This window comes from Porites lutea, chromosome 9, assembly GCF_958299795.1.
Source record: "Porites lutea chromosome 9, jaPorLute2.1, whole genome shotgun sequence".
Lineage (NCBI taxonomy): Eukaryota > Metazoa > Cnidaria > Anthozoa > Scleractinia > Poritidae > Porites > Porites lutea.
The window spans coordinates 32,637,604-32,651,181 of NC_133209.1; the positions used below are offsets into that span (position 1 = coordinate 32,637,604).

Consider the following 13,578-nt stretch of genomic DNA (forward strand, 5'->3'; position numbering starts at 1 on the left):
CTATGGAATAACTGTTCAAATTACAGGCAGCAGTAGGGATATATTAAAAGTGAGTGAAAAATATTGTTTGCAGTCCAGCAATTTAATCATAAACCTTTCCACCATTTACAGGGACAAAACTCAAGAAAAAAAAAATTAAAACCAGCTTCTGACAATATTACTATGACACATGCACAGCATATCAAGCTAAATAATCATTTGATTCTTACTTTGGAGGTGCTTGCTTTTTCTTTGCAACAGATACTCCATACTTTGCTTTTGGATCACTATACTTTTGTGGTGCTACAAAAACAAGGGAGTCAGTGTAATCATTATTAATATTTAGTATTGTACATCATCTTAATACCTCCATTAAAAGTAATGTTGAATCTTGTACATTGACAAGCATCTTCCTGTACCGATTGAATGCCCCTCTACATGATTTTATGGCTGCCACCGAAAAATCCTTTCAGCTAGTTACTGTAACAGTGCAAGTACTACAACTGGGGCCACCTAGACAAATTGGACCAATTGGTTTACTAGAAAATAACAATACATTTGAAGAAAGTTAGTTGTCAATCATAATCGAAATAAACAACACGGATCAAAATCAACCAATTACAACCTACAGACAGAACCTTTGAACCCACTGAAGAAGGCCTGTGTTTCCTAAGAGGACCATTAGAGTGAATGACGCAGGTAAAAAACAAAAACATAACATGTAGTTACAGTACATTTTTGACTTGAGGTTCTGATGAGAAATTGCTGGTAGATGACAAAATAACAGCTTGGGTCAAACAAATTATTTTGTCTCCTGGGTTTTATGAGTAAAGTTTTGAATACATGTACAAAAACATTGTCTGTTGAAACATTTTGCTTTCGTGAAAAACGTTTGCTGTGCTTTGAGTAACTTTAATATTGTTTTTTCTTGTTGTTGTTGTTTTGTTTTTTTGCAAGCTGCTGATTGGCCCACAACTAACTTTACTGGAATGTATTGTTACTTTCCTCTAATCTGATTGGCCAGCTTTGTCTAAGAGGCCCGTAAGTATCCCTAATAATATTAACTTAATAATGATTACTAACCAGGAGCTGGTTTAACAGGTTTAGGTGGAATTCTTTGCTGACCAAACACTCCCAGTGGCTTGCGATGAATCACAGTATGGCTGAACTCTTCTGCCATAACCTGAAATAAGTTCACCAGTCAAATGACTTAATGACTTTTTTTGATATAGAGTTAGAGCGATTTGGAGGCACAATAGTCCTCACTAGTAATTTAAACAAGAAAGATACCATTGAGAATCTCAAGATTAAGAATAACTTTATAAAAGAGATACTTTCAATCTGGGCGGAAGTCAATTTTGATGAAAACATAACGTCCGAGAAACAATTTCTTGAACAAACTTTATGGTACAACTCACTCATTAGAATCGATAACTGCCCCGTCTTCTATCGTGAATGGTTTGATCGAGGCGTTACGAAAGTGAAACATTTGAAAGATGAACATAACAAATTTTTATCACTAGCTGAGCTGCAGCAAAAATACAGCCTCAAAGTTTGTCTTTTAAAGTATCTCGGACTAGTGTCTGCTCTAAAATCTCTTTGGACTACATGTAAAACAAACTGTATCAAAAACTGCAACAATTATCAAACCTTTGTAGTAAGATTAACAGAATGCCAAAGTGCGAGCAAACTTGTATACACCAAGTTGCTTTCTACAAAATGCAAGTTACCATCCCATAATCAACAGAAATGGCTAAAAGACTGCAACGAAAATGATGTGGAGGCGATTAATTGGCGGGAAGCCTACCAGTTGGCCGCTAAATATACTAAAAGTACAAGAATTATTGAATTCCAATATAAATTTTTACATAGACGAATATCAACGAACGACTTCTTAACAAAAATTGGCGTAAAAGACGACCCAAATTGTTCTTTTTGTAATAATGAACCGGAGAAACTTCTTCATCTTTTTTGGTCTTGTCCTAAAGTGGCCTTTTTCTGGCATAGTTTATCTCTTAAGCTGACTTTGCTCCACATTACACCGGAACATTACACATTAGATGTATTTGTTGCACTTGGTCTAAAGCTGGATTCTTCAAAAAACTGCCAGCAAATTAATTTCCTTTTCCTTCTAGCCAAAAATTACATCTGGATTAGCAAAAGAAGGGAAACCTCGCCAAAGATAGCAGGCTTCCTGCAATACCTCAAATCATTCTACCACATAGAGACCACTGCAGGTCCCATTTTACCAAAAAAATGGGAAAATGTGAGCTCCTTATTGCAGTAAGCCTTTGATTTTGTATACATTTGTATATCTCGATCCTCTGCTCATTTTCTCCAGCATTAACCTGGTGTATCTTTTGCTTCACAATCGCTGCCTCTTTAAGACACTTAAGATATAAGTGCATTTACCGTGAATGTTTGGTTTTGTAAATGTTGGTTTTGAAGTACAATTACTAATTAGAACTGCTTGTAAATAGTGCATTGTAGTGCGAGTAGTGAGTAGGTAGTGTTGTAAGTACTGAGTATTGTAAGTCTTTACATTGTAAACAGAGTAAGTACCTTAGTCTATTGTATTCTAAATATTGTATTGTAAGTAGTGTAAGTATCGTAGTGTTTGTAAGTATTTTTGATTGTTGATTGTCGATTGAATAAATGTTATTAAAGATAAAAAAAAAAAAAAAAAAATGACTTAAGACTAATAAAATATCTTAGCTTTGCAACAGCCTCGAAACCGTCTTACCAAAAATTTGTCCACACATGTATGTTATGGCTAAAACGTTCTTTGATTTCAACACACCACCTTCCCTTTGTTTGTTTTGTTTTCCTTTGTGTTAAAAACATCCAGCTTACTACTGGATAGTACCCATACTGTCAGTGACAACCCCACCAGTGTTTAAGGGCACTAGTTACTATGAAAGGACAATGTAATGAATGATAATGAAATATTACATATAAATTATAAACTTTTCATTTATCGTACCTCTTCAGATAAGAATTTTTCAATCCTTTTTTGTATGAATGGTTTCTTTAGAATTGAGTTGACAGAAGGACGGTCACTGCAGAATAGAGACAATCATCATCACAATGGCCACATCTACTTTGTGTGCCATACCTTGGATCCACAATTGTATATGAGCAGTTCACACTGTATTGCTCTATATGCAATTGTGAAGCCAAAGTAAACACAGTAAGTGATATCAAAGAAAGAAAAAATGAAAACAAACAAATGATAAACAGAAATCTACATCATTGCCATTATCTTACTGAGCATTTCGTTTCAGCATCTGTGCAACCAGTCCTCTGATATCAGCACTATACTTGTAAGGGATGGGTGGGTATGATCCCCTGGTGAGACATTGAACAAGCACTTGAGCAAGGTTGCATTGTGCATGACAAACATCTTGATTTCTTGATAGGACTTCAACTTATTACATGTAGCATATTATTACATTAAGTCCAAATCAGCATGTATATGCAATAGACCTTTTTACTGATATTAGTTAGATTTAAAGAGTATTATGGGATGCCCAGTGGGCATGAGCCCTTTCCGATATATTCACTTAGTATAAACACACGCCTTTCAGGGTATTTTTTCTTAAAGTTTTCCTAGAATAGATTGTAATGGGAAAAAAATCGTTGTGCAGTGTTTCATAATAATGATCGCCTTTTTCCCACTAAATATACAATGACAAACCATATTTCTAATGCTAAGCGAGTATAACGGATCTTGCTTATGCCCCCTGGGCATCCCATGATACTCCTTAAAGTGAATTAAATCAATATGGCTGCTGTATTGGTAAAAAGGCCTATTAAATGCCATGCAATCATTACACACAAAAGTTGTCATTGAAGTAGTTTTAGTTCAAAATAATTCTTCAATTGATGTTTTTAGCTCATGAATAACAATGTCAGTTTCCTTAGTCTCCTAATCTAAATTATCTATGATTATCAATAATTACGTTCAGGCATATATACATGAAGCAGAGATTCCAACCTTCCCGTTTTGGCAGGAATTTACCTCCTGTTTTCGGCAATACATTCGAGACTCCTGTTCTCAGTTACTATTCTCCTGAATTTTGAAACTCTTCCTAGCCAAAGAAAGATAATGTTTCTTTGTTTAACCAGTCTTTCTAGCACAATTCTTTGGCACTTTCACTGGTTTCTCAACCATTTTTAAAAGAAGAAGAAATTTTATTAAGAAGAAGAAATTTTATTAACAACAATGCTAACTATTAAAATCCTATTTACAATTAATTCGCTTAAAAAAAAAGAAACCATTTTTACCCTTTTGTCATCCAAGCATGAGCCTGTGGTAATTTTAGGCACAGTATTTCCCTTGACTGCGATCTCAAAATCCAGAAAATGGAATCTTAGAGGTATATATCTTGAAATTTTTCCCAGGGGAATATGCCCCTGGACTCCCCTAGAGGATCAAGCCTTCAGCACTGGTAGCCGCTCCAAAAACCTCCCTTTATTTAGTTGACAGGATTGGAATCTCTGGTGAAGTGTATTCACAATCAAAATTCACTTGATAATCAGATTATTATTTAGGAATTCCACTAAACCATGTAAAAGTGAATGGACTAGTGGGAATATACAGCCTTACCTTATAATTTTCAAAACTAAGTTCTTCATATTTCCAGCTTCAAACTGTCATAAAAAGATGAAAATAATATTATACAAAGGCTCAAAGCCTAGGCCACAAGGCATAATTTATGTCAACTGGTATCACGGTAGTATATGACAATGATGAAACTGGCCAGTTAAATAGTGCACATCTTAGATAGTTTGTACATGCATAATTATGTTTTATTGAATGGTTAAAACTGTCTTTCTTTCATTTTAAAAATAACACACCACTTTCATTTTGTTTGTTTTGTTTTCCTTTTTGCTAACAGCATACAACTTACTATAGAACACTTATTGTCAGGACAACCCCACAAGTATTATACAGCAGTATTAAAATAACTAACATTTAGTCATGAAGGGACAGACATGTTTTAATCACACCCAATGTCATAAATACATAAGTGTACAAATACATGCAAGAGAGAGTACTAGGCTAGCACATGTAGCTACCAAGAATATCACTATGAACTCTCCATTTTCAAAGTGAATATATTTAAAACAATTCATTTCTTTGGTTAGCTTTCGAATGAATGGTATATGAAAATGCTTAGTGTGTTAAGAATGTGCACCTCCCAAGCAAAAACATTACCTACTAGTGTATAATGTTACAGGTCAAAACTGATTCTCAACTTCCTTTGTCTCCTAAACCTAATTCATCAATAATAAATATTAAAGCTAGGACACAAAGGATACTGAGAATCAACCTAGGTTATTAAAAATTTTAATGGCAACCTGAATTTAATTTTGACCTGTAAAACATATACAATTATTACAAGTACATGAACTAAGTTTACTCAGGATTGAGACTCTGAAGTTTATTTAAAGGTGAGTCTCTATGAAAAGATTGACTCTGCACAGTTACCAAAAAAAATTCGTTAATGATAAATGAAATTACTTACAGCATGTTTTAAAGTCAGCAATTCATATAGGACACATCCAAGAGACCAAATGTCACTGAAAAATAAAACATAAAAATAACTTATGGCTGCAATTTGCGAGTGTGGCAAGTCTTGACCGTAACTTACAGTTACAACGAAAAAGGCACGAGCATCTACCTTTTATTATTGTAAGGTCTGTTCTCACATATTTCTGGAGACAAGTAATAAGGGGTACCAATGCAGGTGTGAGCTAGTTCCATAGTACTGCGGACAAACAAGATATCAAAAGTATACCAAGAATTGAAACAAATACAATCAATCACACTCTGACTACATACAGTATACCAGTGTATAGCAGCTGAGCATTATTGGGACAGTTTCGTCAACCATTTAAACAAAATCGCTTTTTGGGGAAGGTGGCTGGAATGATTGATTGCCAAAAGAACTTTGTGTGGTACAATAGGACAATTCACAGTTTTGATCAGGAAAAGATTTAGTTTGGTAAAACAATTATTCAAGTTACATTGTTTGTGATGAAGATTTCATGGCTTTATATACGGACATGATGTATACAGGTGTACATGTGCATGCCAAAATTAGTCTGAGGAGCTAAGAATGCTCAAAGGGCTAAAGGCAAAATATTAAATTTAGTCCATAAAAAAATAATCATGCTGTACCTGTGTAAAACTCTTGCAATTCCAAAATCTCCTAACTTGACAATTCCATTCTTTGTTAAGAATATGTTCTAAAACAGAGCATCCATTACAAGTTAGAGTTTTCTAATTTCCATACACCCAGGATAATCCATGCCAGGAAAAAATAAAATTCAAAGCATACCTGAGATTTTAAATCCCGATGAAGTATCTTTCTATCATGAACATGTTTCAGTGCCAAGCATATCTGTACAAAGTAGTCTAAAACCTTCAAAAAGAGAATGTACAGTGCAATATTGAAGGCCATCTGCCATTTCTTAAAAGTACATCAATACAAGTAAATCATAGCAGAAATGAACAAATCTGAGGCCATGTTTTTGAAGTGGTTCAAAATACTCAAAGCACAAGTCAAGACCATTACAATTATGATACTTTGATCACATTAAACTTGCTAAGACACTGCTGTTCATGTTTTAAACATTTGCATTAACTTATTACTCCTTACCTGTTCCTCTGACATCTGAATTCCACGTTGGTTGTTAATTCTCTTATACAAGTCACCTATAAAAAAGGCAAAATAATTATTGTTTGGTAGATAAAGTGAGCTACATAAGGAAGCTAGAAATTTTGAGCTGTGCATGTAGCACCCAGCATAAATGGGGCTCAAAAATATCTGGCCTGCTTGTACATAACAGGACAAGTAGATTTTCCTCCTGAGCAAGTATTAAACTGTTCACGATCAATTCGCAAGCAAGCAAGGGCCCATTAACTCCTTTGCTGTGCTCTAGTGGAAAAATTGAAGGCAGCTGCCCAATGCTCTGAACCTGTACAACCGCTATGCAGCCCATCCACTATGTCCATTCAGTCCCAAGACCAAGGTGCCAAGAGCCACTGGGTGCTGCTACAGCACAGAGCTGAATTCATCTTTCAACTAATGTGTAAACATTTTTCACATACACCTCTAAACATATGTATAAACTAAGCCTGGTAGGCAAAAGTTGCCAAACGCTACTTGTCTGAAGTAAGTGGAATGCATGCAATTTGATGCTACTCTCTTATTATTATCAAGGTTTACTAATCATACATAATAATACCTGATTCACAATAGTCCATGGCAATATAAAGATTTCCATTCTCTGGAGAAAACATGAAAAAGCAGTCAAAGAATATAACAACCTGCACCTGAACTCAAAAAAATAAATCTACAGGTAGCTTCTGATGAGTGAGTTTTCAATGTACAGCTATAACTGCTTTCCAGTAGTTTTGCAAGTTACTGGCATTTTTTGATGACTAAGATTTGAGTGGCAAAAAGGAATAAATTGGTGAGAGTTTTAGAAAACATAGCTACACTGTATACAGAGAGACTACCACTCACTTTGTATGTAACTGAGCTAAACATTGATAACATTTGCTTTTTTCTCACTCTGGTAAATACAGTTACACAATATTGGCATAAACTTTGTCTTTCTTTCTACCATAGCCATTCTCTTACATGAACTTCTTGTATTTTGTCCATTGGTCAAATAATTCAACTAAATCTTTCTCAGTTTTAGTGACCTAGCCTCAGTTGATCAAATGTTGGATAAATCAGTATCCAGCGGATATGTATTGGGAGAAATAATTATGTTATGCGCTTGATAAAAATTTATCGAGTGGATAGCATTGTCAACCCTTTACTGAGCCGAGTTGTTCAAAACTGGGTTAAGATAACCCAGGGTTAGTGTGAGATTTGAATTCAGATTTGAAAGCTTAAAAAGCATTTCAGTTCTAATTCTTTTAGTCAACAGGTTGATGACTGGAAGCTCTAAAAATAACAGAGAAAATTATCCGAGAAAGTGCTTTTGAGCACAAGAAAAAGAAACCAGGGTTAAATTTAACCCCAGGTTAAGCACTAATCGGCCTTCAAACAACTGGGCCCTATATAACATTTATGACAAGTGTTACTTTTTTCTGAAATGAAGAGCAAATCACATTTTTGAATTGTGAGAGCAATAACTAATGCAAACACCTGGGATTAACTTTCATCCTCATTTCCTTTCTTCCCTCTCCACACCTCCATCCTCACTTTATACAATTTTCATGCACAAAATTTTGGCATGCTCCTCTATCCCTAAGGAAATTATGGAGTACTTGTGGTGTAGGCTACAGATGATGATGACTTTAAACTTGGGTTGCCCAAAAATGTGCTTGCATTGATCTTACCTTCAAATGATTCTTGATATGATACAATGTTAGGGTGTTTTAACTGGGCTAAAACCTTCACCTAGAACAAAACAAATGATTACGAAATTCAAAAAACAAAAAGCTTGTGAATATCTAGATACACTACAGATCCTGAGTGACAGTGGCCCTTTCTCTCATCACACGGGTCATTTTTTGCAATAAGCTAGATAATTGTGAGACAGATGGGATATTTAACTGTTATATATAGTTGACGAAAAAGTAGTTAGGGTGGACGAGGGGTAGTTCTTTTCAGTAAAAGCACCATTAGATGCAATAGTGTAGAGTGATTTCACTCAGACAATAATTATGATGACCGTAAGTTCAGCCCAGAAAGATAATGAGCGATATTGATTTATGGAATTATGATACCTTAATAATAAGACCAGATTTCCGTGACCCAACTGTAAATTGACAGAACTTTCTAGCAGTCGTACTACATGTAATCAAAAGTGATGAAAAATACCAACACATATCATAGCAGGTACTAATACAGTATTACCAGCAGGTTGAAGTTAATAAACAGAACTACCATGAAACCCAGTGTAAACTGAGCACAATGGGTGTCTGGAACTTTCACTGTGAGTAAATATCATTAACTGTGACAGTCCCCATGCAAAATCAGTTCTAGCAGTCTTATCAATTAGATCATTTTTAATAAAATCTAGACGCACACACTTTCACCTGCTTATACAGGCTAACCTCACGAATCAAAAATGCAGCAGCCGCACGTATTTAACAATGTACATAACAAACAAGCTAAATACACTGTATGCACAGATTTGTTTCATTAGCTTTATAAATGACGTTCACACAAAGAACAACAGCAAGAAATTCACCTCTCTTCTGGATTCCTCCCTCTCTTTCGGAGACATCTGCACACCAAGATAAAATTAAAAAAAGCTTATAAACGAAGCGGCGGTCGCGATCATGTTACTGATGCTATGAGAGCTTTGAACATGTTTTAAGTAAGAAATAATCTGAATCATTATTTATACGGAAAAAGTAGGATATTAAGTTTAAGACTGACACACCTTGGAAATACTGATCTCCTTAATGACATACTGTTTCCCATCGCTCTTCTTTTTCACTAATAACGCTTTTCCAAATGACCCTTCGCCGATTTTCTTCACCCGTACGTACCGATCCATCACTTCCGCTTGTGAGGAGGTCCAAACGTCTACTTTCCTCCAGTGAGCACTAACCTTTCCTCCATGTCTATAATGATGGGCTGAAACTAGAGTTATGGTAGTTCCTCCGTTGCTAATACAACGTAACGAAGGAAAAAGTTTGTAAAATGGCGCCCGAAAAGAGAATTCTCGTTACTTGTGAGCCTGCGAGAAAGAAAGATTAGATAGCGGCTTTTCATGGATCATGCGTACATGTTGTTGGAAAGACGATTTCGGAGTGGACTATTCGATCAAGGATGCTGGATTTGAACTTCTTATTGAAGTAGGCGTCAAGGGACTAGATGATGTATACAACCTAAAAAAATTACAATTCAATCGTTCTCGATTTGCGCTACGTATTATCCGAAAAACGAATCCAAACTTGGCCTCAGACAAGATCCAAAAAAATTATTTGGTGAGTCAATGGTCTCTGACGTCACAACTTTAAAAGTCCATATTGAGCGTGCCCGACACCACCGCCTTCTGCATTCTTTCTAACACCTCTTTACTTGTGCTCCACATTGTAGTGTCCATCTCCTGTGACCACCGCCCAAGGGCATCAATGATAGTAGTAGTAGTAGTAGTAGTAGTAGTAGTAGCAGTAGCAGTAGCAGTAGCAGTAGCAGTAGCAGTAGCAGTAGCAGTAGCAGTAGCAGTAGCAGTAGCAGTAGCAGTAGCAGTAGCAGTAGCAGTAGCAGTCGTCGTCGTCGTCGTCGTCGTCGTCGTCGTAGTAGTAGTTAGTAGTAGTAGTACGGTAGTAGTAGTAGTAGTAGTAGTAGTAGTAGTAGTACTAGTAGGAGTAGTAGTAGCAGTAGCAGTAGCAGTAGCAGTAGCAGTAGCAGTAGCAGTAGCAGTAGCAGTAGCAGTCGTCGTCGTCGTCATCGTCGTCGTAGTAGTAGTAGTAGTAGTAGTAGTAGTAGTAGTAGCAGCTAGTAGTAGTCACTAGTCAGTATAATAAAAATGACCGGATTTTTTCCCGACATCTGTAGAGTGGTATTTTGACGTATTGTTGCCATCATTTGACTATTCCGTCTTTGTATAGGTGGAAATCTTTCACCATTTTCTTCTTCACCTGTTCCCCTCTTCTCACTTTGGTCGCGAGCGAGAAACGTAAGTGACTATTGACGTAGCGAAGGCTAGTATACGTCAAAAAGAAATGTGTTTATGTTGGAGAGGAAATTCAGAACGGGCAAGATAAGGCCACCTCGGGTAGCCAATGGGAAAACAGAATTCGCCACCTCCGGAGTGCTCATGGTCTTGTCATGGAGCCGGCGGTTTTCTGAACTCGATCTCCACCTTGGTAATCACACGGTGAGATAAAGACTTTAATAAACAATGTCGTAAGCATTTAATATTTATTGCCTTGAAGATACTGGTGTTCTTTGTATTCTTCATATTAGCATTGCAAATCAGTAACGCTTAAGTAATACTATTACATCGCCTTTCTCCCGAAGTTCAAACTTTTGAATGAAGCTACAAAGAGTCTATGGCTTTTAGAATCCTAACGCGTCTTTTTGATTTTCTCTAGCGCTTTTTCTTTGAAAACATAAACTAAAAATAGGAGATCCCCAGAATAAAATACAGTAAAAGACAAAACATAGAAAACAAGAAGCACTAACCGATCTCCTTAGGTTAACAGATAGGAGCATGAAAGTTTAAAAAATCCAAGTAAACTGATAAACTTTGGTCTTCTTTCAGTGAAGGTAATCAGTCTGAGTCCCAGTCCCTCGCGTCTGGGTTAGGCGCATTGTTGTAAATTGGTAAACGTCCGTGCCTGATTTGATAATCTTCTAATAAATAATACACGATTTCAGGTGGGTTCAGACAAGTAAGCCAACGGACTGCGATATTTCTCCATCGTCGTTTTCCTGGACCACTCAGATATCTGCCGATGGGAAGTCCATCATTCCCGCTAAAATGAGCGTTTAGACAGTCCCGGATGTTACTGAAGTAGGGATTTCCACCAATGTAGATGATCTATTAAGATAAGCATAAGTTGCGAACAAAGACACGAAATTTAGTGCAATATTATATGAAATGTTAAATTGCCTTTCTGGATCTATCTCAGTCCAATAACCTTTTCCATCCATACTGTCTTTGACGCAATTCTGAGCCGAGAATGTTTGAGAGTCATGGAGAGTCGACCAGATCTACTTGCATTCAGACGAAAGCAGGAGTCATAGGCTCCTGGCTTATTGAAGATTTAGCGGTAAGGTTACCTTCACATGGTACTAGAACCATTCAATACTTTTGCTCTGATCACTCACGAAACTGACGAACAAGGTTGAATTTTAACTTTTGTCAGAGGATTTACCATCTGCTCATGCGCAGGTTACTTCTTAGCAAATCCAAAATGGCTTCTCCCAGCTAAGTTACCACGCATCCATGCAATTGCGCCTTTGCCGTACAAACTTTTAGACGGTTATTACGTTCACACCGCTCCGGTCAAATTTATCTTTCAAACATTTTGACGGTCATGGTGTTCACATTGCGACGGTTAAATTTGCGACCCTACCGATTAAAAATTTGCCCTCGAGTTTGAGTTCCAATTGTTGAACGTATACGCGTTGGCGTTCAAATTTTCGTACGGTTAGCTTAGAGTTCCGTGTGAACGAAACACCTAAACGTACGAATATTTGAGCGGTAGAAAATTTTTCCGGCACCGTGTGAACTCAGCCCCAGTCTCTTTGGCCGACTCTTACTCCTTGATAATAAAAATTTCACCTCATTATTCCTGCAAATTTCATAAACGCCAGACATTCTGGCGCCATCCTGTACATTAAAGCTTCTAAGAGCGCTGTGAAGAGGCTGTAGATTCATTTTTTCGCGGTAAAACTGGACAATTTTAAGATGATCCTGATCCACTTGCGTTTCTTTATGTACTGAATCTCCTTGAGACCTCTTCATCTCTGGTAATCGAGTTAACTATATTAGGCGAAAGAAGATAACGTGCCCCTCAGTTTTAAATATACTAGAGCTTGGAATTGTATATAATTTTTTGGTGTTGTTGTTTTGTCAGAAAAAGAAAGATTAATTTTGAAAGCAGACAAGTGATAAGAGAGCTTGATTGTATCGTAGCCTTGGCTGTCTATGCAAGAGGAAAAAAAAACACAAAAAAATTGAAAATGCAACCGTACGAAATTAAAAATGAATCCAGCGTCGTAAGATTTTTGTTTGTTGTTTGTTTTTTAAGAACAGCATTATTTTGCATCAAAACATAAGTGTAATTCACACCATGACAATGTGATGCATATATAGCTTCCTCTTACAAAGCTGATTTGTCTTTATCTTTCTCTCCCTACTTCTTTTTAATTTTTTTCTGCTCTTTTTCTACGCAAAAGAATAGTCTTGAATTATAAGACGAAAAAATCAAGCCATGATATTGTACAATGATTATTACCTTACACTCACATAGCTTTTAGCGGGTGCCGCTTTAAATTCCTTTGAAGCTCGGCTTATATTTTTTTCTTGACTTTTCTTTCCTTTTATTTTAATTAAACGGAAGTAACATAGCAACAAGATGACTCAACAATACTTTTGCCAGATCGCGCGCTCAGGAACGCACCCAGGAGATAAACGTCGGGGGTTTGTAATTAACAATTTTGAGTGGTACCGCCCTCTATATTGGCCCAATTAACAGCCGTTTGATGGTGCACCCGCGTTCAATCGTTGGGATGAGGCTACAAACCGCCTTCCCTCAAACACCTGAAGATCGAGCCTACGCTATACCAGTTATAAAAAGTCTTTGTAAATATACTCGCCAATACGAAATCCAATTTTTTGTGTATGGCAACGAATAGGTTACTGAAGCCGCGAGACGAGAAAGAACGAATGAAAAAAGAGAAATATATAACAAAAGATGAAGCTTCGATCCGTAACTATTTCGATTCCTGATTTCACAGGAAGCTTCATGGTTTCAGTATTTTTTTTTTTACACTTTCCGTTACGCATTAAACCCGTAGAAAAAGATCCCTTTTTAACGCCCTCACTTATGAGACCCCAACAAATAACTCCTCATATATTTTAGTGGGTAGAATTTTATGTAAT

The 13,578-nt window shown here is 36.6% G+C and overlaps 2 protein-coding genes across 4 annotated transcripts in view; both read right to left on the bottom strand.

Moving 5' to 3' along the window:
• LOC140947274 (serine/threonine-protein kinase Nek1-like) overlaps positions 1-9,688 on the bottom strand; it is a 28,558-nt gene extending 18,870 nt beyond the window's left edge. For all 3 annotated transcript variants that reach the window (XM_073396334.1, XM_073396333.1, XM_073396332.1), the window contains exons 1-14: positions 9,397-9,688; positions 9,202-9,237; positions 8,345-8,405; positions 7,237-7,278; positions 6,648-6,703; positions 6,327-6,410; positions 6,167-6,234; positions 5,667-5,753; positions 5,511-5,565; positions 4,589-4,632; positions 3,247-3,327; positions 2,963-3,038; positions 1,063-1,162; positions 210-282 (exon numbers count right to left, since the gene is read on the bottom strand). In XM_073396334.1, coding sequence (XP_073252435.1) covers positions 210-282; positions 1,063-1,162; positions 2,963-3,038; positions 3,247-3,327; positions 4,589-4,632; positions 5,511-5,565; positions 5,667-5,753; positions 6,167-6,234; positions 6,327-6,410; positions 6,648-6,703; positions 7,237-7,278; positions 8,345-8,405; positions 9,202-9,237; positions 9,397-9,513 — 980 coding nt within the window. In that variant the 5' untranslated portion in view covers positions 9,514-9,688. The remainder of the gene's footprint in view (positions 1-209; positions 283-1,062; positions 1,163-2,962; positions 3,039-3,246; positions 3,328-4,588; positions 4,633-5,510; positions 5,566-5,666; positions 5,754-6,166; positions 6,235-6,326; positions 6,411-6,647; positions 6,704-7,236; positions 7,279-8,344; positions 8,406-9,201; positions 9,238-9,396) is intronic.
• Positions 9,689-11,191: 1,503 nt separating this feature from the next.
• On the bottom strand, positions 11,192-12,457 carry LOC140948759 (uncharacterized). Its single transcript, XM_073398028.1, has 2 exons — positions 12,256-12,457; positions 11,192-11,508 (listed from the first exon to the last, which is right to left on the bottom strand). Exons 1-2 carry the CDS (start codon positions 12,436-12,438, stop codon positions 11,239-11,241), a joined length of 453 nt encoding a protein of 150 aa, XP_073254129.1. The 5' UTR covers positions 12,439-12,457; the 3' UTR covers positions 11,192-11,238.
• Between the last annotated feature and the right edge of the window lie 1,121 nt (positions 12,458-13,578).